A 25,660-nucleotide genomic window follows, 5' to 3' on the forward strand; every position below is an offset into this window, starting at 1 on the left:
GTTAATGTGGGCACCTGGGTGGCTCAGTCAGTTGGGTGTCTGACTTTTGATCTCAGTTCAAGTCTTGATCTCAGAATTGAGAGTTCAGGCCCTGCACTGGGCTCCATGCTGGGCATGGAGTCTACTTAAAAATAAATAAATAAACAAACAAACAAACAAACAAACACCCAAGGTGAATGCAAAGTCTACAGCTCACTGGGTAATAGAATAGCAGTGAGTAGGTATATGCTGCTGAGAAGCTTAGAGGACAAGGAGCACCAAGAGGGTACAAAGGGAGCCTAAGATCCGTTGCATTATTCTTCCTTGAAAGCCTTGGTTTGCTTTTAAGTAGTGGAAATCCTACCTGGAGGAGATGCGGGGTCTGGTTCGGAAGCTGGACACAGCATAGAGGCACTGGAAAGCCTGGCATTATCTTCACAGACCCCTCCGTACTGCTCTGGAAGTTATATCTACTTCCCCGTACAAATAGGCTTTGGGAGGCAGGGGCAATGTCTGTCTCAACCGCTGCTGGACCCTTGCTGCTGAGAATAACCAGGCAGCAAATGTCTGGTGTATGCTACTGAATGAAGGAATGAATGAGAACTGCTTAGCAGCCCTACCTAGTACTTACTACAGAGGTTTTTCTACCAAGGACTTAAAAGAGACTACAGGTATTTCCTTTTATGACCTAAAAATCCTCACTTAAAAAAATAATGTCTCGGGGCGCCTGGGTGGCTCAGTGGGTTAAGCCGTTGCCTTCGGCTCAGGTCATGATCTCAGGGTCCTGGGATCGAGTCCCGCATTGGGCTCTCTGCTCAGCAGGGAGCCTGCTTCCTCCTCTCTCTCTCTGCCTACTTGTAATCTCTCTCTGTCAAATAAATAAATAAAATCTAAAAAAAAAAAAATAATGTCTCTACTCAGCGGGGAGCCTGCTTCCTCCCCTCTCTCTGCCTGCCTCTCTGCCTACTTGTGATCTCTGTCTGTCAAATAAATAAATAAAATCTTTTTTAAAAATTATGACTTTCTTCTTGTGCTTTAACGTACAATTTTAGTGCCTCTACAAACATGTGGTTAAAAAAATCGGTAAGAAAAATGAATATAATGTATCATAGGCAAAGAACAGATGACCTAGTTCAATCAAATTTCAAAGAAGATATGAAATAGAGAGAATGTAGCTCCACACGATTGCCCTCCACCGTTCAACGTTTTAAGGACTCCTGCAGTTTGACAGCTCAAAATCTTTCTCAGATGGCTGGAAACGAAGGTGGGGAATGGAAAAGGAAGAACATTAGTTGAGTGGGGCCCCGGGCCACCATGGACTGGGAAGAGGGATGAGTAGGGCCCGGAAGCCCTGTGGAGAGCCAGAGGATGTGGAGGGTACGAGGTATACCCAGGAAGTTAGTCAGAGAGCTTCCAAGAAGGGAGGAAAAGGAAGACTCAATCAGACACCCTACCAGCTTGAACCACAGCCAGGAGCCCGGGTAGCTGTAACTCCCGAGTACATTTCTCAGAATCAGTCTGCCAGCCAGCACCTTGGCCTCCCAGGGCTACCTTCCCTGAGGGCCTCAGGAGTGTTTTACTCCCCTCACCTTCTAGTACCTTGCACAATTCCTGCTCTACCCTGCCCTGCAGTCTGCCAATCCTCTGTGTTCTGCCTTTTCGGAGCTAACAAAGTCCCAGTCCCGAAAAAAACAAGCTTCCACGTTGAAGTGACTTATGGCAAATATTCTTTGAAGTGATTTTTATACTTTTACAATAACCCTAGAATAATAAACAACATAGTGTCTTAACAAAGTGAAATCGGAGTGGCCTCAAGGAACTATGGTTAAACCCACGAGGGGATGTCCAGCCTGAGGATTCTTCAGTTTCCTCTTCTGTCCAGAGCTGCACTCTCAGTGAGGAGCCATTGGTTGCCTGACCGGTCGCACTCCAGCCATGCCGCCCAAACATTGCTTTCTAGGCTTCCTCATCTGTTTCTTTCCGACTGGGGTCGTAGGTAAGTGCTTCACTTCTCTTTAACTGCTCACGACTTTGTCATCCGAGTCTGCTCAAGGGACTGTTGAAAATGGCTCTACTTTTCCTGGCTTTGTCAAATTTTGAGCTTTCTTCTGACATGAAATGGTCAGAACAGACATAGAGTCAGTTTCTCTCTGCAGCCTGCATAACTCCAGGTGGACTTAATAAGTAGCTACGAAAGGGGAGACACTCAAGAAACTTCATATCCTGAGGAAGGAGAAACCTAGGGCTGGGCTGAGGGCCTGGAACCAAGATGGATCCCAGACAAAATTTCACCTCAGTGTAGCAGTCATATAATGGCTCCTGGGAAGATGGGTGAGTGGCCTTGGTGCGGGCTTTTCATCTTGGTCATTACATTCCATCACCACATCATGGAAGGCACTGAAATGCTATTTTTTTTTTTTTTCCACTACCATTTGCTTCCTCTGGAGCTCGGCAATGGGATGGGAGAGTATCGCTTGAGGTTTTACAGTCAGGAACACAGTTGTTCTAGAACTTGACTGTGAATAAAAATCCTCACACTCCAGATTCAGAAGTTGACTTCTGGGCTTCACCTCTCCCATCTGCACTTCCAGCAACTCCTTTAGGAAATCCTGATGCAGGCATCACACTGCCAAGTATTGCTAAGAACAACCATGCCCGTGTTCATGTTCAAAGTTTTTCTTTCTCCTTTATTTTAGAAACTCAGTCAGCCCATGAGTCTCTGAAGCCTCAGAGAGTACATTTCCAGTCTCGAAATTTCCACAATGTTTTGCACTGGCAGCCTGGGAGGGCTTGCACCAGCAACAGCAGTATCTACTTCGTGCAATATAAAACGTAAGTAATTTGAACTTCCTCCAGCTGGGATCAAGATGGCCACCGGGAATATACGCTCTAGAAGACAGTGGAGTGTTAGGACCTTTTTTTTCAGCCTCTGAGGGGTTAAGAAGAAGCAGGGGTAGGGACAGGAGTGCCTTGTCTTCTTAAATGCTGCCTGGGGACACAAAAGTCTTGATGATGAGCAGTCTGTTGGGGACACGCTTCACCCCTCAGAGACGTAGCACCGACACCTTACGAGCTGAGCCTCTGACTTCCCAGTGGAGCCTGGCACACGGTGGGGGTCTCTACATATTTATCTAGTGAATGTTGGGCACAAAGTGCTTAGCACGTAGTAGGTACTCAACCAAGCTGACGCTGTTGACAGTTGAAGAAGCCGCTGCGGGACACATGCGGATGAGTGCACAAAAGAGATTTTTAATTCAACAGTCACTTTTGAAAACTTAGAAAATTCTTTTCAAAAACAAGTGGCTCCTAGAACGTGCTATGGCATGCTTCTCCCTGTGCTCTGTGGGCTGCTTCTGGGGGATCATTGCCAAAGTTCAGATATCATCAGTTCCCTTCCAGGATTGAGGCCAGGAGATCGAAGCTCCTGATTTGCTAATGGTGGGTATTCCCACTCATCCATTTCTGGGGGTTACTGGGGCTCCTCCTTCTCTTCCATATTTTGAGATGCTGGCTGAGAGATCCTGAGACAGCAGATATTACAGTTCCACATTCATGATTTTTCATTCAAAGCTCAGAAATCAGATGTAGCTGTGGACCGAAATAGCAGTTTTTATTCCATACCTTCAAATCCATGTCTCTCTAGACGGGAGTAGGTTCAAGGTCAGATTTTCCCATTAATTAACCTCCTGTTAATGTCACAAGAACCATTTTCAGAAGTCTTTCAGTCTTTAACTGTTGCTGCTTTTCTCAACAGATTTTGCATAGCAACTGTAAAATGTATGCATTTTTACAATAAAGCTTTCTCTGTTCTAAAAATAGATCTGTGCATAGTGGGAGCTATTCCAGCATATAGAATGTAAGGCTTGGTGGGTCTTTTTTATACTTTCACCTTAGGTAATATAAATAGGGCCTATCAGTGGTCCAGTGTTGACAGTGGATTAGAAGTTGTTTAATGAAGATTAAACTTTAGGACCCTGTGGGAGAATTTTATACTCATAATTATTCTTAAAGAGGGCTCCTCAACTTTATGAGATTTAGATTACTTGGATCCATTGCTCTCTGTATGATATTTTCAAGAGCACAATGCACATTTATATTTTTGAAGCCTCTCACTTTATTCTATTCCTTTCATGTGGGTCTACTGTTAATATCCGTCCCACTTGAGATAGGACAAAAAATGAGGTATCACATTACCAAGAGAAACTAGCCACGATAGCTAAATTCAGCTATCTAAGACCATATATCAACAATAAATAACAATTAAAAACATCAAATTGTGCCCGATATATGTAACAGGTTTTGCTCTCACGGTATCCTTTGATAAAATGCCGCTGCTGTCACCATAAAATTTACAAAGTACAGACACTGGAAGTATTCCTCATTATGTGGCTGGAAAGCTAGATTTCAGGTCTTTCCACAAGTATTTTGGGAAGACTTCTGCCCCAGCTTCTCATTTCTACTCTGTTCCCACCATCACTTATTGTGTCCTCTGATTTGTGACGGAAAACAAAGGGAGCCATTCCTCTTCCTTCTGCCGTTGTACCGTCTCCTACTCTTGGGCTGAGTCAACCTATCTGCATCTTTATGGGCTTTTTTCATGGGCTCCCTTCCCTCACTCCTAGTTCCTGATTTCAGGGCTCCCTCACTGCAACCCCCACTCCATTTTCAACAAAAAGATTGACCAGATGTGTTGGGTAAGCAATACCTGAGATGAAAATTGGTAGCGACTTCTCAGAATTGGCCACATTACTCAACAGCAGGCCGATGAGAAGTGGAGAAAACCACAGGGTTGAAACCTCAGAAGCATTAAGGATGTGGGAAGCTAGTACTGAAAAGTGGCAGTTGGTTCATATACCAGAAGAAAAACTTCACTAAGTATTAAAAAACCCAAAACCCTTTTGCTACAATACAGAAGATGTCAGGCTTGAGTTTATCTTTCAGCAAGATAACGCTTTGAGTAACAAGAATAAGAACTTTTTTAAAGATACTAGAGAACAGCCGGAAGCTTTCACAGGGGTACTGACATTGGAGGACAAATCCCAATCGGTCTAAAAAAGTAATAGACTGAAAAAATGGAAAACGTCTTCAATTGGGAAAAGAACTACAACAACAACAACAACATCAACCCTCAGATCCTTTTCTTTTCCCTTCTGCAGGTACGGACAGAGACAATGGAAAAATAAAGAGAACTGTTGGGGTATTCTAGAATCCTTTTGCGACCTTACCAATGAAACATCAGATATACAGGAACCTTACTATGGGCGGGTGAGGACCACCTCGGCTGGGATCCACTCGGGCTGGACCATGACACGGCGCTTCACTCCCTGGTGGGAAAGTGAGTTCCCGTGGAGTTTCTTTACATTTGCTCTTCCTGCCCCTGAGTAAAACCATGGAGCAAGCTCAGTGCTTTGCTGAACTCTAGGCATCACGTTATTTGACCTAATTCTCAGAACATCCCTGGAAGATGGCTTTGACTAACCTTGTTTTATAGCCCATGAACTCAAGGCACTAAGGGTCCAGTGGTTGGCCGGTCTCATGGCTTATACCACCCAAGTCAGGATTCCCATTCTGCTGCATCTGACTGCAGGGCCACAGTCTAGTCTGCTGCCAGACTGCCAGCTCCTACGAGGAGAAGTAGTTTTACACAGCAGAAAAAAGGAGTCCTAATGCTTTTCCCAAGCATGGGAGTGAAGTTCCTGAAAATACACTTCAGAAATTAAGACTTCTGGGGCGCCTGGGTGGCTCAGTGGGTTAAGCCGCTGCCTTCGGCTCAGGTCATGATCTCAGGGTCCTGGGATCGAGTCCCGCATCGGGCTCTCTGCTCAGCAGGGAGCCTGCTTCCTCCTCTCTCTCTGCCTGCCTCTCTGCCTACTTGTGATCTCTCTCTGTCAAATAAATAAATAAAATCTTAAAAAAAAAAAAAAAAAAAAAAAAAAAAAGAAATTAAGACTTCTGTTCATTCCCCCCAAATGGGAGAAAAGAAGTTTGCACTTATATCCATTCCTCAATGACATATATTCTTTTTCTAAGGTAGTCATAATCCTAGAATAATATCTAAAATGTAAATTATAAAATAAACCATTACCATGTAAGAGTAGACAAAAGGGTAAGAAAAAAAGAAAAGTGTTTAATGTATATATATATATAAAAAGACATGCATACCAAAGCAAGAAAGAAAATATGGGTATTTACTGCAGTCCTCATAATCACCATTAGCCATGAAGGTAGTTAATATTTATAACTTTTTACAATATTTTTTAAAATTTTTAAAAGATTTTATTTACTGAGAGCATGAGGAGGAGGAGGGTCAGAGGGAGAAGCAAACTCCCTGCCAAGCAGGGAGCCTGACGCAGGATCGATCCCGAGACTCCAGGATCATGACCTGAGCTGAAGGCAGTTGCTTAATCAACTGAGCCACCCACATGCCCCAACTTTTCTCACTATTAACTCAGTGTTCACTTTCATTCCAGCCAGTACCTCAGCTCCTCATTCTAATGGAGTTGGGGTCCTTTTAGTCTTTTCCTGTGTTAGTTTAACATAGCCTTACATTAATTTTTATCATTGAATATAGGAGCTGTAAGGCGCACCACAGAGGATACCAAGCATACTTCTACCTGGCCCTTGTTATATAAATAGCAACTCTGCTTCTCCTTGATACTCAGAACCAGGGGCCCAGACAACACACAAGGACCTCATTTTCTCCTTGTTGGTTAAATGGCATGAAAAGCTCCTCATAGTCAGAAGGCAGCTTCGACTTCCAATTCTTTGAAACCACTGTTGTTATAATCAAGTGTATGGGAAACAAATCATTTCATGAGTCGTTCATCATATTTAATAGTAAGAATCAGCCCTCCCACTTCTACTTCTTATATCCTAGGCCAGTGAATGTCTATGAAAGAAAGAGCGCCATATATTATTGGTCACAAGATTAGAGCATATACCAGCTCCCAAGGTCCTGTCTCTCAAACTGAGTTTTCAATTAGCCACTTTATCTTTCTGTGAAGTGGAGGTTTCTAAGTGATGGGATATAGCAGAAGGCCAAATATTCCTTTGGGTATGAGACTGACTTCACCTCTTCCACGTTAACTTGGTTCTTCTCTAGTTAAGCAATATATCCTCAAATATTATGCTCATGAATAAAATATCACTATATTCAGTGTAGGGTAGTCAGCAGGAATGTTGATAAAAGCCCTGAAGCAGAGAAGACAAGTCTAGCATCAGGAAAGTGTCCATTCCCCTGTCTCTTGTCCCTTCACCATTAGAAGGGATAAAAAAAAAAATCTACTCTATACAGTGAACTATACTAGGGGTTCAGCATTGGTCCTCCTTACAGGGAAGTTAGACTCTCAGTACTGTCAGCCCAGCTTTGCCCAAAGGAAGTCCATATGTTGAGTCTCTATATAGTCTCCATCCCCCTCACACTGACATTTTTTTTCCTGAGCCCGAAGAGCAAGTATGAGACACTGGAGAAATAAGCTTTCACTGCCTCCATGTAGAGTTTTTAAAACAATTTTATTGAGATGTAATTATATTTTTTATGCCTCCATCAGAAAGGATGATATATAATTATATAATTGAGATATAATTTCAATTACCTATATAATGGGTACAATTCAGCAGTTTTTAGTATATTAATAGATATTACCACCTTCACTTAGAGTCAATTTTAGAACATTTTCATTACCTCAAAAAGAAACACCATATTCCTTGGCTATCACCTTCTTTCTTTCTTTCTTTCTTTATTTGACAGTGAGAGAGAGAGATCACAAGTAGGCTTAGGGGCAAGCAGAGAGAGCGGGGAAAGCAGGCTGAGCGGCTCTTCTGAGCAGAGAGCCTGATGCGGGGCTTGATCCCAGAACCCTGGGATCATGACCTGAGCCGAAGGCAGAGTTTTAACCCACTGAGCCACCCAGACGCCCCAGCTATCGCCCTCTTATTCTCTCATTTTCTCAGCCCCTTAGCCCAAGGCAACCACTAATCGACTTTCTGTATGTACAGAGTTAGGGAACTCAAACATTCTTGACATTTCACATGAATGAAGTCATGTAATATGTGGTCTTTTGTGACTGGCCACTTAGCATTTTCAAGATTCACTCAGCATGTGACTAAATAATATTTCAGTACATGAATGTATCAGATTTTGTTTATCCATTCCTCAGTTGATGGACATTTGAATTATTTTTACATTTTGGGTATTATAAATAGGGTTCCTATAAACATTCATGTACAAGTTTTGTGTAAACAAATGTTTTTATTTCTCTTAGGTACATACATAGAAGTGAAATCTCTAGGTCTCATGGTAACCCTGTGTTTAATCATTATAGAAACTGCCAGACTCTTTTCCAAAGCCACTGAACCATTGCACATTCCCTTTAGCTATGTATGAGGTTTCCTATTTTTCCACATCCTTAGCAATACCTCCCTGACTTTTTTTTATTTCTTTTTTTATTTTTTTTAATTTCTTTTCAGTGTAACAGTATTTATTGTTTTTGTACCACACCCAGTGCTCCATGCAATCCGTGCCCTCTTTAATAATACCCACCACCTTGTTCCCCCAACCTCCCACCCCCCGCCCCTTCAAAACCCTCAGATTGTTTTTCAGAGTCCATAGTCTCTCATGGTTCACCTCCCCTTCCAATTTCCCTCAACTCCCTTCTCCTCTCCATCTCCCCTTGTCCTCCATGCTATTTGTTATGCTCCACAAATAAGTGAAACCATATGATAATTGACTCTCTCTGCTTGACTTATTTCACTCAGCATAATCTCTTCCAGTCCCGTCCATGTTGCTGCAGAAGTTGGGTATTCATCCTTTCTGATGGAGGCATAATACTCCATAGTGTATATGGACCACATCTTCCTTATCCATTCGTCCGTTGAAGGTCATCTTGGTTCTTTCCACAGTTTGGCGACCGTGGCCATTGCTGCTATAAACATTGGGGTACAGATGGCCCTTCTTTTCACTACATCTGTCTGATTTTTTGATTATAGCATCTTAGTCGGTGTGAAGTGGTATGTATGTCATGTTTTTTGTTTTGTTTGTTTGAAAGAGAAAGAGAGAGAGAGAGAGCGAGAGAGCATGAGAGCAGGGAGAGAGGGAGAATGAGAAGCAGACTCTCCACTGAGCAGGGAGCCTGACACAGGCCTTGACCCCTGGACTCCAGGATCATGACCTGAGCTAAATGCAGACACTTAATGGAGTGGGCCAACTAGGCACCCTCCTCATATGGTTTTGATTTTCATTTCCCTGATTAAGGATGTTATGTATCTTTTCATGTGTTTGTTGGCCATTTGTGTATCTCTCTTGGAGAATTATCTATTTAACTCCTTTGCCCATTTTTAAGTTGGATTATTTGTCTTTTTATTATTAAATTATAAGAGTTCTTGATATATTATGATACCAGACATTAGTCAGACATATGATTTTCAAACATTTTCTCCCATTGTGTGGTTTGTCCTTTCACTTTCTTGATGGAGTTATTTGAAGCACAAAAGCTTTTAATTTTGATGAAATCCAATCTATTTTTCCATGTTGCTCATGCTTTTGGTATATCTAAAAAATCTTTTGCCAAGTCTAAGGCTATAGAGGTTTATCTTAAGTTTTCTTAAAATGAGTCTTACAGTTTTAGCTCTTATATTTAGGTCTTTGATTCATTTTGGTCCATTTTTGTGTATGGTGTAAGTGTCTACCTCATTCTTTCATAAATGGCCATCCAGTTGTCTAGTGTCATTTGTTGAAAAGGCTATTCTTTTACCCTTGAATGATCTTGGTGCTCTTGGTGAAAATATGTTAATCACAGACCTGTGTGTTTACTTCTAAACTTTCAATTTGTTTCCAATGATCAATGTGTCTTTCCTCATGCCAGTACCACACTGTCTTTTTTTTCTTTTTTCTTAAGATTTTATCTATTCATTTGTGAGTGAGAGAGAACAAGTGGGAGGGAGTGGCAAAGGGAGAGGGAGAGACTTCCCACTGAGCTGGGAGCCCAATGCTGGGCTTGATCCCAGGACCCTGGGATCACGACCTGAGCTGAAGGCAGACACTTAACTGACTGAGCCACCCAGGGAACCCCACACTGTCTTGATTACTGCTGCTTTGTGGTACATTTTGAAATTGGAAAGTGTGAGCCCTCCTACTTTGTTCTTCTTTTCCAAGATGGTTTTGGCTATTCTGGTCTCTTGCAATTCTATATCCACCTAGATTTTTGAAAACTTCCTTTTGGTAAGTGTATTTTTGCTTTGCATTAATCTGAACACAGAAATATTTGCTCAGAGGACCATCCATATACTTCTTATCCAGACCTCCTGCCACCAACTGAGTGTGTACAGCGCTATAGCAGTCCAGTTCTGGCCAGTACCCTCATGTCATGCAGAACCTTCTGGGAATCAGTTTTCTCCCCCCTCCTTACTTAAGTAGTCATGTAGGACTCCTCAAGATGCCATAACTATAGAGGAAGAAAAAGTAATAGAGCAGTAGATGTAGTTGCACTGAACTACTTTCACAAACTAATTTGATGGTAAGACCTGCTAAAAGCTGGACTCCTAGAAGCCACTTCCAACTTAATGCTGTCACTTTATGATGTTCTACATCAGAAGACACCCAGTTCATGATAGGAAATTCAGGTCACATGTTTCCTTGGTATCACTTGATTCCAGTGTTCCATTTTTATCTGAGCTCAGGAAGTCTGGAAATTTTTCTCAAAAGGAAAACAGTTATTTTCTAAAGAGGGAATAATTTTGTACCAAAAATCCCAGGACTCAGAACTGCCACAGTCTCTAAATAGCATCCTGATCTGCCACAGATAATTTGAAGATTGTTAGATTTCCCGGATCATAAAAGTGGCAGAGCTGCTTGTTGGCAACATGAACTAGTTGAGAAGCCTGTCATTTAGTCTGGGTCCTTCTCAAAGCTTGAAATCTTATGGATTACTTTGCAAATGGGTACACAACTAAATGTGGTATGTGTCTCCTACAAAATGCATAGAGGCCCAACAAACCCAGCGAAACTTTCTTTGCAGTAGAGGATGCAAAGTGAAGCAACTTGCCTTTCACTGGAGAGGAAATGTCTCAACAAACCAGAGAGGAAATTTAACTCCAACACTCAGGTTCAGTGTATCTTCCTTAAACATCTATAGTGCATAGGACTTTAGGATATCAAGTTCAATCAGTATTGTATGAGCAGTTTAGTGGACCGACATGATATCCTGTGGTACAAAGATCAAAGACCCTGTAGATTATATGTGACAGAGATCCAGATGACAATGAAAGCCAAGTGGAAGGAAATTGTTCTGGTGCTTTCTAATTATTGAACAAAGGCAGCAAAAATTTCTCCAGCCAATAGCTATATTGATTGACTCCAGAACAGAGATACTGCAATTATACCATGGTCACCACCTGAATAGGTTTGCAATTTTCCTTTTTATCATTCAAGATCCGTCTTTTTTGGAAGAGGAGGGTATAATTAAAATAAATGAGTCAAGCGGGGAAGTGATACATCTCACTACCTCTGCACTTTTCAAGGTGTTTTGATGCACAAATTTTGTTCAAAAGAGAAACTCCATTGACTTCCACTTGACCTTCCATCCCATAATAACTTCCATGGATCAGGGAACAAGAATGGAAATGATATCTGTCAGTTGTTGTGTATTATCTCATTAAATTTACTTTTATTACCTGACCACTATAAGAACACACTATAAGAGGCATTCTGAGTTTGCAGAGATAATTATCAACTCAGAATCAGGGTCCCATTTCTGGCCAGAGTCTGTACTTACCTTTCTCCAATTCACAATTATTCTCTAGGTAAAGATGAAAGATTTATCATAAAACTAGTATCATTATTACTTCTCTTGCCTTCCAAATCTTACCCTAGAGATCTAACTAGTGCAATGTCTAATTAAATCCCAAACTAATTAGATCATGTCCAGAATGTTAGATACATTGGAATTTAGAAAAAAGGCATCTTTAGTTTTGCAAATCTTCAACTAGTAGAAGAGTGGAATGGGAATTGAGCAAACTATCCATGGCATCCAGCACAGTATTTCTTGGAATAACACGAGATTCAAGCCCAATACACTCCACCAATTCTTTGGTTGAGGAAAAAGAGACTTTATGACCAAGCTGGTATATGACAAAGAGGGAGTTTGCAGTGTAGTTTAATTGCTATATTCAAGACTAGAAAATAGGTCAAGTTCAAATTTGTTCCTCAAACAAAGCTTTCTTGAGTGTGAGCCATTAGGTTAGTTGATAAGATTAGCCAAAGACATTGGCTGAGATGAGCATCAACTCAATTATATTTTAATTGAAATAGTGTTGCATTGAGAAGGGTTTGTGTTCTTTCTATATGACTCTCATATGAAGGATAAAAGCCCCCAAACTAAAAAAGCCTTCTGCCAGGACTTCTTAAGAAGAATAGGAAAGCAATTTGTAACACAGTCAAAACTGGAGCGACTCTTGTGGAAGAGATAATGAGACCCCTGCTCACTTGCCTGTTTCCTTACCTCCAGCTTTGCCTCTCTTGCCACAGGTCCTGAGGCTTTCTGAAAATAATGTTTTGAAAAACACGTTGCTAGGCTATAAGGACAGCATGTTCCTAGAGTCTGTGATACAGGCCTAATGAATCAACTAGCTGCATTGACTCACCTGAGATCTGCTTCTGAACATTCGGGTGTGGTTTTAGGTTAAAGGGTTCTGGCTCCTGGTATCTATCTAGGGACAAAGCAACATTAAAAGAAATTCTTAAGTTATAGCAGCATTTGAGGCTCAGTATGATTTCAGTATTTTTTAAAACCATATTTTCTTGAATTAGAATGAGCTGTGGAGTTTTGAAGTAGACCTGATTTTCTAATGGAGTGACTTAAAGTCAGATTAAATAATTACCTTGGCTCCATTCATTCTGCAAGTATTTATGAAGCACTTACTATGTTCCGGGCATTATACTAGGTCTTGGGGAGAAAACAGCAAGCACAGCAGACACAAAGAAGTTTCTTTCTTCATAGAGATTTCTGTTTAATGGAGAAGACAGACTTTAATAAAATAGTAATTCAAATAAACATCACATGATACTAATGGCAGGTGGTACAAAGGAGATCCACAGTCGTATCAGAGCCTCGTCAAGGAGGGACCTGATCAGGGATGTTAGGAAGAGCATCTCTGGAGAAATGACACTTGAGCTGATATCTAAAGATGAGTAGAGGTTAACTAGACAAAAAAAAAAGTTGGAGGATTTCCAAGCAAAGGGAATAACATTGGCAAAGGATCTCTGGCAGGAGGAAGCAGGCCAAGTATAAGAGTCTGAAAGACAGACACATGCTGAAGAAGAGCGGGCAGGAGGGATGCGAAAAAAGAGGGGACTGGAGAGATAGACCAAGAATGAAAATTTTCTATTAAGGAGTTATGACTTCTTCCATAAAAATGTAAAGTGATTTATTTTTTTTAAAGATGTATTTATTTCGGTGCCTGAGTGGCTCAGTCTTTGGCTCAGGTCATGATCCCCAAGTCCCAGGATCGAGTCTCGCATCAGGTTCCCTGATCAGCAGGGAGTCTGCTTCTCCCTCTGCCCTTCACCCCACTTGTGTTCTCTCTAGCTCTCGCTCTGTCTCTCTCAAATAAATAAATAAAATCGTTAAAAAATAAAGATTTATTTATATTAGAGAGAGAGAGCATACATGAGTCAGGGAGGATTTGAGGGAAATAATCTCAAGCAGACTCCCCTCTAAGCACGGAGACTGACATGGGGCTGGATCTCACCACCCGGAGGTCATGACCTGAGCCAAAATCAAGAGTCAGACACTTAATTGACTGAGCCACTCAGGCGTCCCTGGAAAAATATAAGGTAATTTTAATCAGGAATTACATGATCAGACTTATGTATTGAAAAGATGACTTCAGCTATATTTGGAAGTACAGATCAGAAAAAGAAGAGCAATTGAGTTAGTGAGTTCTTGTAATAGTCTGGAAGAGTCAGGAGTTGGTTTGAATTAGGATAATGGAAAGGACTATAGAAAATTTATCATTGAAGAGACATTTGGTAAGAAAAATTGGTAGGGCTTGGTGATGGGTTGCATGTAGAAATAAGGAAGAAGGACATGTCAAAGATGACTTCCAGGCTTCTGGCTTGCATAATTGGATAAATCCCTGAGATTTTTTTTATGAGGTTTGATGAAAAAAGACCAGTTTTGATGGGGTACAAAGTATTGGAGATCATAGGTCAATTTTGAATATGTTGAGTTTAACATGTTTTTCAGATATCCAAGGGAAATATCTATGCATATATCCCCAGCTCTCTAAGACATACATTTGCATATAATACAATGGGCATGGATAGGACTGCCTAGGCAGGAAGAAGTATTGAGAAGGAATGTTGGTAATGTCAGGTATTGAAAGAATCTCAACAAATGACGCCTGAGTAGGTATCTCACAAGGAGAAATAGCCAACAAGGTAGGAGGAAACCAGAGGACTGATATATGCTCTGGGAAGATAGTGTTTCAAGGAGAGAGTACTCGAGTAAAATGGCCTTGTAGGGTCAAGTAGTCTTAAACTGTCCATTGTAACACAATCACAGTTGAGGGCAAAGGCTAAGAATGGTCACTCAGTTACAAAGCTCAGCACCCAGAAGCTCCTGTGATGTCTGCAGCCAGGCTCACTGGTATCCTAGGCCAATACTTAAAGTATATACTTCACCTGTATTTAAGATTAAGATGAAGTATCACATTGAGCAACCAAATCTAAGATGATGAAGGTACACATTCAAAGGACAGGTTCTACATGCATATGATTAAAAGACAATTCTTCAGTAATACTAACTTGGGCTAGAAGGGGCAAAGACTGGTCAGCTTACACAAAAATATTTTAGTGAAAAAGAGATAATATAATCTTACCAGTATTCATCTTTAACAAATGTCTGCCAATTGAAGTATGTCTAAACTCTGAGACATGTTAGTAAAAAAGGACTGGATTTTTTGGTTTTTGGTTTTTTTGTTGCTAGATATGTGACAAGAATGTTAGAAATACATTTTTTATATAGAAGAAAATTAAACATACGTCAAACTAGCCTACAAAACTAAGCAATAACTCTCTTCTCAGTTTGCCAGGGATAGACAAAGGGTCTGTGGTCACTAGAATTTGGAACATGGAAATCACAAAGAGGATTAAATACCAACCACTTCACAGAATTAAAGTGTAAACAAAGGGGAAATCCTTCACTAAGCAATTTGGCAAAATTTCTGACATTTGACAAGTGGATTAACAACTTTTGGTTTCAGATTTGTGTGGGTAGAAACGGTCCTCTTCTAAAATGCTTTTAAAGTCTGGATAAAATATTTCACATTCTCTTATAGAAGAACATGAGAGAAAGGAAAGGAAATTTCCAGGGGCCAAAACAAAGTAGCTGGAAACCAGAAGGAAAACCAGAGGATAAAGAAAGTAAAGCCTTATTGTCCTGAGAGTATTTTTCTAGTTTGGGAACTAGACCCTGAGTGGTAACAGCCATTCCTGGGGCAGAGGACCAGGTTGTAGGCGAGCACAAGGTGGAGAGTTACAACTAGTACCCTCACAAAACCTTGAGCACTTGAAGGGCTCCTATAAATAAAAGAGCGGACTAGGAAAAGCCCATCCAAGAAAGAGGAAACAAAGGAGGGCGTATGTTTCAGTATTGACTCTGTTACCAATTAGGTATTTCCTAAATTCATAAAGCCTTGAGATTTAAATATAATCCAACTTTCTGTTTCAGAAAACACCAACTTGAGGTTGAATCAGGTTGACATGGCCTCAGGACAGCTTGCAGACACAAAACCAAATGTCAGAGTTCAGAGGGAATGTAACATGAATAGGGTCATTTGATCTGTGTCCACAGTGTAGTTCAGTGAAGTTATCTATGGTCTAATTGAGACTCAATAAGACAATAAATCTTGTTCCCCTATCCATTTACAAAATCAAGTCTGGCTGGCTGAAAAACTATAAAACTCAGCAGCTGTAGCTTGTAGGCCAAAGTGCCTGCTTCTATTTTTGTCAAGAAAATTCTGATGTAGCATAATCACACCCATTCATTTACATTTTGCCTGCAACAGCTTCCATGCTTCAAAAGCCATGGCAAAGTGAAGTAGTTACAACAGACACATATACTGCCCAAAAGCCTGAAGTATTTATCACCTGACCTTTTACAGAAAATGTCTGCTGACTACTATTCCATAAGATAACGTGGGAGAATATTTTCATGACTTTGGGATAGGCAGATTCCTAAAAGTACTAATGCTGAAGGAAATGACTAATAAATTAAGCTACACTAAAGTTAAGAATTTCTATTTATCAAAATATACCATTAAAATAAATAAAATGCAAGTCACAGAAGATATTTACAATGTCCCTGATAAAGGATTATATTTGGAATGTACAAAGAACTCTTACAAATCCATAAGAAGAAGACCAGACAACCAATGAAAAAATGAGCAAAATACTTGAATAGCTCTTTGCAAAAAAGGGCATCCAAATGGCCAATAGACACATGAAATTCCATTAGTCCTCAGGAAAAGGCAACTCAGAAACACAATGAATTGGTATTATACACTTACCAGAATGGCCAAAATTAAAACTTGTAAAAAATAATATTGTCAAGTGTTATAATGTGAAAAATAGGAACTTTCATATACCACTTAATGTAATATAAATTGGTGTGTCCACTGAAACATGGAAATATCTATAAGAGCTAAACCTATATAAAACAACCTAAGCCTGTGAATAAATTGCAATAGTCATACATTTAAATACTACATGGCAGTGCTCGCTTCGGCAGCACATATACTAAAATTGGAACGATACAGAGAAGAATGAATACTGTTATGCTGAAAAAAATTTTTTTTAATGATTTTAATAAAATACTACATAGCAACCAGAAGAATAAACTCTTAATACAGCAACATGGATGAATATCTATATATATTCCTATATATATAATCTACATAGATTCCTATATATATAATATATAATATGTATATATCATATATATTCACATATATATAAGGTTGCTAGGGCTGCCACAGGATACCACAGAATGCCACAGAATGCCTGCTTAAACAACAGAAATTTACTTTCCCACAGTTCTGAGGCTAGAAGTCCAAGGCCAAAGTGTCAGCAGGTTTGATTTCTTCCAAGGCCTCTCTCCTTGGCTTTCTCTCTGTGTCCTCACATAGCCAGCTCCCTCTGCTCATGCATGCCCATGATGTCTTTTACAGACACCAGCCATATGGGATTAGGGCCCACCCATACCACCCATGAAGTCAGTCTGACTTCATTTTACCTTAATTACCTCTTTAAAGGGCTTATCTCCAAATACGGTCATATTCTGAGGTATGAGGGATTAGAGCTTCATCTGATGAATTCTCGGGGGATACAATTCAGCCCATAATTGCATATGTACATATATGTATATATGAAATTTCATGTATACATCTATAGTGAAAGAAGCCAGACACAAAAATAGTATGTATTGCATGATTTCAAAAACTAATGTATATGGGAGCACCTGAGTGACTCAGACTGTTAAGCATCCAATTCTAGATTTTGACTCAGGTCATGATCTTGGGGCCATGGGATCGAGCCCCACAGCAAGCTCCATACTCAGTATGGAGTCTCCTTGAGATTTTCTCTCTCTCTCTCTCTGCCCCTCCCCTGCTCAGGTATGCATATGTTCTCTTTCTCTCTCAATGAATGAATAAAATCTTAAAAAAAAAAAAAAAAGAAAGAAACAACTAAATGGTGATGAAATCAGGACAGTTGTGGTCATCATCTGGGGCTAAGTAATGGGAAAGAACATGAAGGAAGTTTCTGGAGTGCTAATAATGTCCTGTTTTTAAGCTATTCAGGAGTGTTTATTTGTAAAGATTGGTTGAGCCATATGACTTACTTATATAGGATTTATTTATTTGTAAATATCTCTTATAGGTCAATAAAAGTTTATTTAAAATTTAAAAATTCATACTTCCTGGTTGGGGAGATAGCATGATCATGAAGGTGGATGTACCCAGGTCATTCTGACCCCTGCAACTTCCCCAAGCACAGGGAACTCCACTGCACAATTTCTGGTGGTAGGGGGTTGTGTTCAGGCTTTCCTCTGATTTTAAAAAATTTTTAAGTTAAATTTTAAAAATTCAAACAAAAGCAACAAAAAAGAAAGTATCAACTTTAGACATGTGCTCACAATAAAAACACAAGGGAGCAGATCATTATAAGCAAACTTGGAACGAACAGTCACCTAGTGGACTACCCTTTCAGGTATTTATAATAGTGGAAGCCGATAGCAAAGTAAATAAAGACATAGCAGAGGAAATAAAAGCATAATCAAAGTACAAAACATTTTTTAAGGACCAGATTGTAAAAGACCCAAATAGAGCTCATTAAAATGAAAAATAAATCATTGAACTAAAAGAAAATGTAATTTGGGGAATTTAAAAGTCAGTTCAGACATGGCTGAAAAGTAAATTGGTGGGCTGGAAAATAGGTCTGAAAATAAGAAATTCTAACAGAAGTTGAATTGAAATTCCAGAAGATGAGCATAAATATCTCTCTATTCACCTATCTGTCTATATTATCTTTCTTATCTATCAAGAATGGTTAATTTTTAAGAATTATAAAAGATATGAATCTATAAACTAAAAATATGTAATGAATATAAAAGGAGACGACAACAACAATATCCATCAAACAATTAATTCCACTTAGGATTATTATAGTTAATCTGAGGAAAACTGAAGTGACCACTAATTTATCCATAATTCATAATGATCTAGTTAATGATATTAAGATAATTCATAATGATCTAGTTAATGATATTAAGATAAAAGGACCAAAAATTCTCTCTCTGGATCATTCCCATGCTAATGTATAGAATTGTGTATAGAATAACATAATCTTGTAGAATGAATTTTATAGCAACATGTTCAAACAGTTTTAAAGCTACTATGAAATTTTGCATCTTTTAAGAACCTACAAAACATCAGGGCACCTGGGTGGCTCAGTCGTTAATGGGCTGCGTATGGCTCAGGTCATGATCCCAGGGTCCTGGGATAGAGCCCCCAATCGGGGGCTTCTTCCTCTCCCACTCCCCCTGCTTGTGTTCCTTCTCTTGCTGTGCCTCTCCCTGTCAAATAAATAAATAAAATCTTTAAAGAAAAAAAAAGAACCTACAAAATATTTGCCCTACTCTAAGATCTCCACCCAAATAACTTTTTACACTTCATTTCCCAAAACAATCACTGTGCGCTGGGGAAATGACTGATCAATTTCTCCTTAAAGCTGAACCAGAAGGTATGGGTCTTGGCAAAGAAAAAATTATCTTTAAAGAAACTTCTCAGACATTCCTATTTTAGGTTTCAGCAGTATCCCTTCATAATGATTTCAGCCAGATCTCTGAATTTAATCGTGACTTGTTATCTACAATGTGTCCATGTGAAATATTATATTTTTTGAATGATTTGTCAAGTTTTCCTATTCTTTCTCCAGCAAGAATAGATCCTCCAGTCATGAATATGACCCAAGTTAATGGATCTTTGTTGGTGATTCTCCATGCTCCGGATTTACCATATAGAGACCAAAAAGGAAAAAATGTATCAATAGAAGATTATTACAAGCTAGTATACCGAGTCTTTATAATTAATAATTCACTGGAAAAGGTAAGTTCAGGTGAATAGATAAGTTTGGTGTTTTTCTTGTGTTCACTTAGGTAACATTTTAGCTTTAAAGTATGTCTTCTCTTCTGCCACTCAATCCCCTCTTACTTTTCTTAACCTTTTTTTAAGTTCCTTCTCACTTCCACAATCACTGATAAATAATTAGCTCTTGGCATCACCATTACAACTCTTGTGTATGTCTATCTGTGTTTGTGCCTTTGTTCAGCTGGTGTCCGTCCACTTAATCTTGCTTGCATATCTAAAGATTACTGTTAATTATATTTAATTTCATTTGATGACCATGCATACTCATTTTTATGGATTTTACACAAACTGGTTTTTTTTTATTTTTAATGCTCAATGATTGACTAGTTGTGTATAACAGTGCTCATCCCAACATGTGCCCTCCTTAATACCTATGACCTAGTTACCCTATCCTCCCACTGCCCTCCTTTATGTAACCCTCAGTTTGTTTCCCAAAGTCCAAAGTCTCTCATGGTTTCCCTACCTCTCTGATTTATTCCCATTCAGTTTTCCCTCCTTTCCCCTGTGGTCCTCCGAGCTATTCCTTATGGTCCACATATCAGTGAAACCATATATTTGTACTTCTCTGCTTGACTTATTTCACTCAGCATAATCCCCTCCAGTTCTATCCATGTCGTTGCAAATGGTAGGTATTCATCCTTTCTGATGGCTGAGTAATATTCCATTGTGTATATGGACCACATCTTCTTTATCCATTCGTCTGCTGAAGGGCATCTAAACTCGGTCCACAGTTTGGCTATCATGGACATTGCTGCTATGAACATTGGGGCACACGTTTGAAGTGACTTTTGCATCATAGCATTATGTCTTTATGCCAACTTTGCTATAATATTTTAATCCACCTTCAGTGCCTTTATCTTGTTTGATGATTAACTGAATGTTCCTCTTCAGTACGCATTTAAGGCAGGGTTCCTTTAGTTCTAAGCAACAGATACCTATTTGAACTGGTTCATCTGGGAGGGGGGGCAGCTATTAGGAGGTAACAAGTGAACTTAGGGACAGACAGATGCAAAAAAGAAAGTGCTGCCAGGCTTGGAAGTCTGGGAAGGACAAATGGAGAAGTGGGTCTTAAAGGATCTAAGTTCATCCCTCTGGCCACATGTTTTGTGTCTTCAGTGGTCTCCATGTCTCCACCATTCTCTTCACAGTCCAAATTCTTGGAAAAGAGACTCTGGCCACTGGGTCAGCCAGTCAGCAGCCCTCATGTTGCATGTACACAACCATGATCTCTCCCTTTATTAAGCTCTGAATGAGGACTCTGGAGGACTATGTGTCTGGGAAGAAACCCTATAATCTAGCTACTGCCAAGACTATGGACAGCTTACTAATATTATAAAAAATAGAGCAAATCAGTGACTAACCAGAAACTATTTATCATCTTATTTTGCCCCTTTATCTATAGGAGCAAAAGGTATATGAAGGAGCTAGCAGAGTTGTCGAAATTGGAGCTCTGACACCTGGCTCTGCTTACTGTGCGGTGGCTGAAATTTATCAACCCATGCTAGGCCGAAGAAGTCAGAGAAGTGAAGAAAGATGTGTGGAACTTCATTGAAGGGGTATGGAGTGCTCCACAACATGGCAATCAAAAGCTTTCTGAGAGTGGGATGACTCATTGTTGAAGCATCTTACTGAAAGCTGTGTTTATATTTCCTTGATGCGGTGTTCACTATTACACTTTGGGGAGCGCTTTGCTTATCCATTCTTTCTTCCTTTACATTTTACTATAAACTGATTTAGGCAACACCACTCCAAACATTGGAATTAGAGGCGCCTGGGTGGCTCAGTGGGTTAAAGCCTCTGCCTTCAGCTCAGTTCATGATCTCAGGGTCCTGGGATTGAGACCTACATCAGGTTCTCTGCTCAGTGGGGAGCCTGCTTCCTCCTCTCTCTCTCTGCCTGCCTCTCTGCCTACTTGGATCTCTGTCTGTCAAATAAATAAATAAAATCTTTTAAAAAATTGGGATTAAAAGAGGAGATGGGGAATAAAGGGCTCTCTGAAATACAGAACTTTATTTCTCAATGTAACATTCTAACAACAATCTGCATTGCTCTAAGACAGCTAAATAAATACTCAAGGGCCAAAGTAAGAGCAGACATTTATTTAACAAAATATTGTTGGATTCATTTTTTTAAGGTAACGTTATAGGCAAAAACAATTCTGAAGCAATCCTTTTTCAGTCTCTACTGAGACAGTTAACTTGACATACATAGGCCAACTTTTACATAAATGGTACTTTTACATGAATGAATATTTTCCCGTACATTTCCTATTTCATATGAATATACTTTTTCATACATTTCTATTATAAAATATTTCTACTTTGTGAACTAATATTTTCTTTTAAATTCTATGTAAATAAAAACAATATTTGAAATAAAAAACTTCTCATGATCTCTGGATTAATACCTAGATTAATATTGACAATAACATCTAAGCACCAAAGGAATCCTATGCAATATAATTTCCTTCATTTAATATATACTCAGATTAAGGTTTTCTTTTCTGTGTTGGCTTTGTTTCTTGATATTGCCCTAAAATAACTTATCCTTATTCTCAAAATCGAGTAATATCTTTCAGCAACAAAGTAAAAAGAAATTTGACTCCAATTTATACCATACTCACTACTCAATCATCCTGGGCAAAGGGTCTCTTGCTGGTGGCACTTTCATATTCTCTATATTCAAGGATGTTATGAATGACATTTTGACTGATGGACGTAGATGGTGGTTGGGAACCAGATAGAGAAGTAGGCTTGGAGCTGAAAGCACACAATGGGTGGTAGGTTTATTTGGGAGAGGGACTGGAGTAAACAGAGATTATAGAGCCAGAGAAAACCCATCAGAGACCCTCCAGCAGCTCCGCTGTCCCCTGAGCAAAGGTCTGTGGTTTAAGGCTCAGTGAGGGAACAAAAAGCTGTTTTCTCCACTTTGGGCTTAATCCTGTATATGTGTTTAAGGTTGTCTTTCTTGTGAAGAGCTATATATCAGAGAATAGTTGTACAGTTCCTCATTAAAACTGCTCCAAAATGTAATAAAGATATAGTAAATGCTTCTTGTTATATACAACTACACACAATAATAGATAGACTAAAAATTACTCAGAATTTCATGGAGGGAGAAAGTAAGAAACAAAGCAAAAGCTAGAGAATTAGTTTCACTGCTTTTCGATATGACCAGAAAAAAATGAATTTGAGCATAGCTCCAGAGATAATCTCAACCCAATATGGAGAACTAACATAAAAATGGATGAAGGGGTGACCATTTCTCCAGGTACATCCCTCAGCAGGGCCAGGATTCAGTCCGTACAAGTGTCCATTTGCATATACGTTATATCTTTAACCCTCACATCTGCCACAAGGCATTCATGATTATCCTGAAATAGATGGTCACTTACTTTACAGGGGAGCCTCTGAGAGATTGTGATTTGACAAGGGCCAAGACCACATCTATCTGCTCCACAGCTTAAGCACTTTTATCAGACCCTCTAGAACTTACTCTGGGATTTTGTACAGACAGATAGCCCCTTAATTTCCTAGTAAAATTCCTTTTATTTACAAAAAAAAAAAAAAGGTTATTTGAGAAAAAGAGAAAGGGCCGGGGGAAGGGGCAGAGGGAGAGAATCTTCAAGGAGACTCCCTGCTGAGTGCCTAGCCTAAACTAGGGCTCGATCCCATGAGATCATGACCTAAGCCTCAACAAACAACTGGATGCTTAGCCAATTGAGCCATCCAAGTGCCCTCAGAATTCCTTTTCTATATGTTGGTTTCATTTTTTTCTTTAATATTAGCTGCTATATTAAAGAACAGTGTTGACTTTTAGGACAAGAGAGCAGTAGAGGCAGGAAGATTCGATGGTACAGCTGGGCAGCTGGTGGGTAGCCATCTGCTTTTAGGGACAAACAGAGCAGCACCAGTAGTTCCTGTTTGTCCTGAATGGTTGGAAAGTATGTATTAGAAAGATCTAAGTCTATGCAGTTATTAGCAAATGTTCCCTTGTTGGCAAAACCCATCTCCAAGTTGCCTCGAAGGCTAGTGCCAATAATTTCTATGGTATCTTGATTTTCAAGAAGTTCAGAAATTTATTTTATAACTGAAGACTCAATGTTTTCAAGGCAAAAAACAAATCTAAAACATCAAAAGCCAAAATCAACAACAATAGCAACCAAACAACCCAATGAGTTGAAAAGCTGATTTAGAATGAACTGTTTTAGAATGAAGCCTTTTAAAATTATACCATAGAAATTCTTACATCAAACTGTATGATTCCCTTTAACTATATGCCATTTACTCAGAGGCAAAAGTGAACTTGGTGAATAAAACGTTTTTTATTGTTTCAGTGGATTTTCTTTTGTTTATTTTATCATGCTTTTGGGATCACATTCTCCAGAAAGAAAAGTGGACTTGTGTGTCTTAACAATAATGAACTTACTACAAAACCCAGTGCTTGGTGTTGTCTGGACTGAAAAGCAAAAACTAATCTCTACAGAAGAGGAGTGATCCTAAGAGAGGGACCTTGAACCCAATGCCCCAAAGATCTCAAAAAAATTTTTTAAAAGCTAAGACCTGTACCCCTGGGGATAAAAATATATGTTTATAAAAAATAAAAAATTTTCAAAATAAATAAATAAATAAATAAATAAATAAATAAATAAAAGCTAAGACCTCAATCCCTTTCAGCACTTCAGTGATAGCTAGCCTCTCTTTACTTACCTCCTGGGCCTGCTGTGGGCAGGAGCTGGTCCATTGGCATTCTTTCCCCTGTCTAGGCCTTCCTCCTCTCTGACCCCCTGTTGGTGACAGAAAACAACCATGAGCCAATTCTGCCAGATATTTGCATTGAGGCTTTTTATCTTTTAAAGATTATTCTGGAACGATATACTATGCCTTGAGTAAAATTAATTCTAGACATACTGTGCAACTGGAAATACATATTTTAGGTAGAAAAGGCCTGCTCCCTGCCTTTGAAATCATACCAAGGCTGATGATCCTGGAGATGGGTCCGTTTAATCCTGTTCAAGGACTAGGGAGGTGGGAGATGGTTGGAAAAGGCAGCAAGCACGGCAGCTAGTTCGATCACTGCAGAGCTGGTCCTTGCTTCCCAGTCATCTCATATCATCCACCAACTCCAAGATTGCCACATAATGGCCCCCATAGCTCTGCTCTTCTTTTTTGCCCTGGTTTGTCACCTTATCAAGGGGGTTTCCTCATCCCCTACAGCCACAGCACCTCCACTTGCTGGGATCTGACTTAGGAGGGAAAACAGGGTTCTTCTCAAATATTGAGAGCAGAGGAGAGCACTCTGCTCTTTCCTCTGGGATCACACACTGTGAGGATCAGCTAAATGTGGAGCTGCCACCGACCAAATTTCCTACCCGATTAAGCCCATTAGAGACTGAAGTGAACACAAGGAAAGCAGAGCAGAGATGGAGAGAAAGACTTCTGTGCTCTTCAGGTAAATCCTGCTGAACTTTGACTTAAGTGAGCAAATAATTTGCTTCCCCTCCCCTTACTTTTCACTAAATTTCTATTGCTTTCAACCCAGAGATCCTTGACTAGTAGAATAAAACAACAAGTTCTGTATGGCATGAATTGTGTGCTGTAAGTAAACTTTCTCTGTGTCTGCTCTAACCTTTAAATGCTGAGAGGAACATTGCTAGAAAGTGTGTCTTTCTACAGATGATAAAATTAATGCAGTTTGGGCTTGGGAAAGCCCTACAAATGTGTATTATTCTTCTCAGGGTTTTATCAAAGATGAGGTTAGCCGCGGCCTTACATGTTCAGCAAATTTAACTTGGTTATACCACTTGGTTCAATTTGCCACTATCTTGGCACTCAATACATGTAACTTTCATTTCTACTCATTTTTATAACAGCAAATCAACGTCCCATGTGATATTCTTCAGAAATCATATGGCTGTATGAATACTGTAACCAAAGGGCCAATATTTCCCTCTTGGTCTATTACTATAATCTTCAAG

General features: G+C 39.6%; 1 protein-coding gene and 1 long non-coding RNA gene across 3 annotated transcripts in view; one reads left to right on the forward strand and one right to left on the reverse strand.

The window, feature by feature from the left end:
- Window positions 1-1,689: 1,689 nt before the first annotated feature.
- LOC309865018 lies at window positions 1,690-12,520 on the reverse strand. The gene is made up of 2 exons (XR_014311909.1): window positions 12,477-12,520; window positions 1,690-3,567 (listed from the first exon to the last, which is right to left on the reverse strand). It is a non-coding gene; the product is annotated as an uncharacterized lncRNA (long non-coding RNA).
- IL22RA2 (interleukin 22 receptor subunit alpha 2) overlaps window positions 1,891-25,660 on the forward strand; it is a 79,693-nt gene continuing 55,923 nt past the window's right edge. The window contains exons 1-5 of one of the 2 annotated variants that reach the window (XM_082731086.1): window positions 1,891-1,975; window positions 2,676-2,811; window positions 5,136-5,314; window positions 19,472-19,641; window positions 21,086-21,239. In XM_082731086.1, the coding sequence (XP_082587212.1) occupies window positions 1,915-1,975; window positions 2,676-2,811; window positions 5,136-5,314; window positions 19,472-19,641; window positions 21,086-21,235 (696 nt within the window). In that variant the 5' untranslated portion in view covers window positions 1,891-1,914 and the 3' untranslated portion in view covers window positions 21,236-21,239. Of the gene's footprint in view, window positions 1,976-2,675; window positions 2,812-5,135; window positions 5,315-19,471; window positions 19,642-21,085; window positions 22,066-25,660 lie in introns of those variants that run through there. The other variant, XM_082731085.1, reaches the window with a different exon arrangement.

This window comes from Mustela nivalis, assembly GCF_964662115.1.
Source record: "Mustela nivalis genome assembly, chromosome: 5".
Taxonomy (NCBI): Eukaryota; Metazoa; Chordata; class Mammalia; order Carnivora; family Mustelidae; genus Mustela; species Mustela nivalis.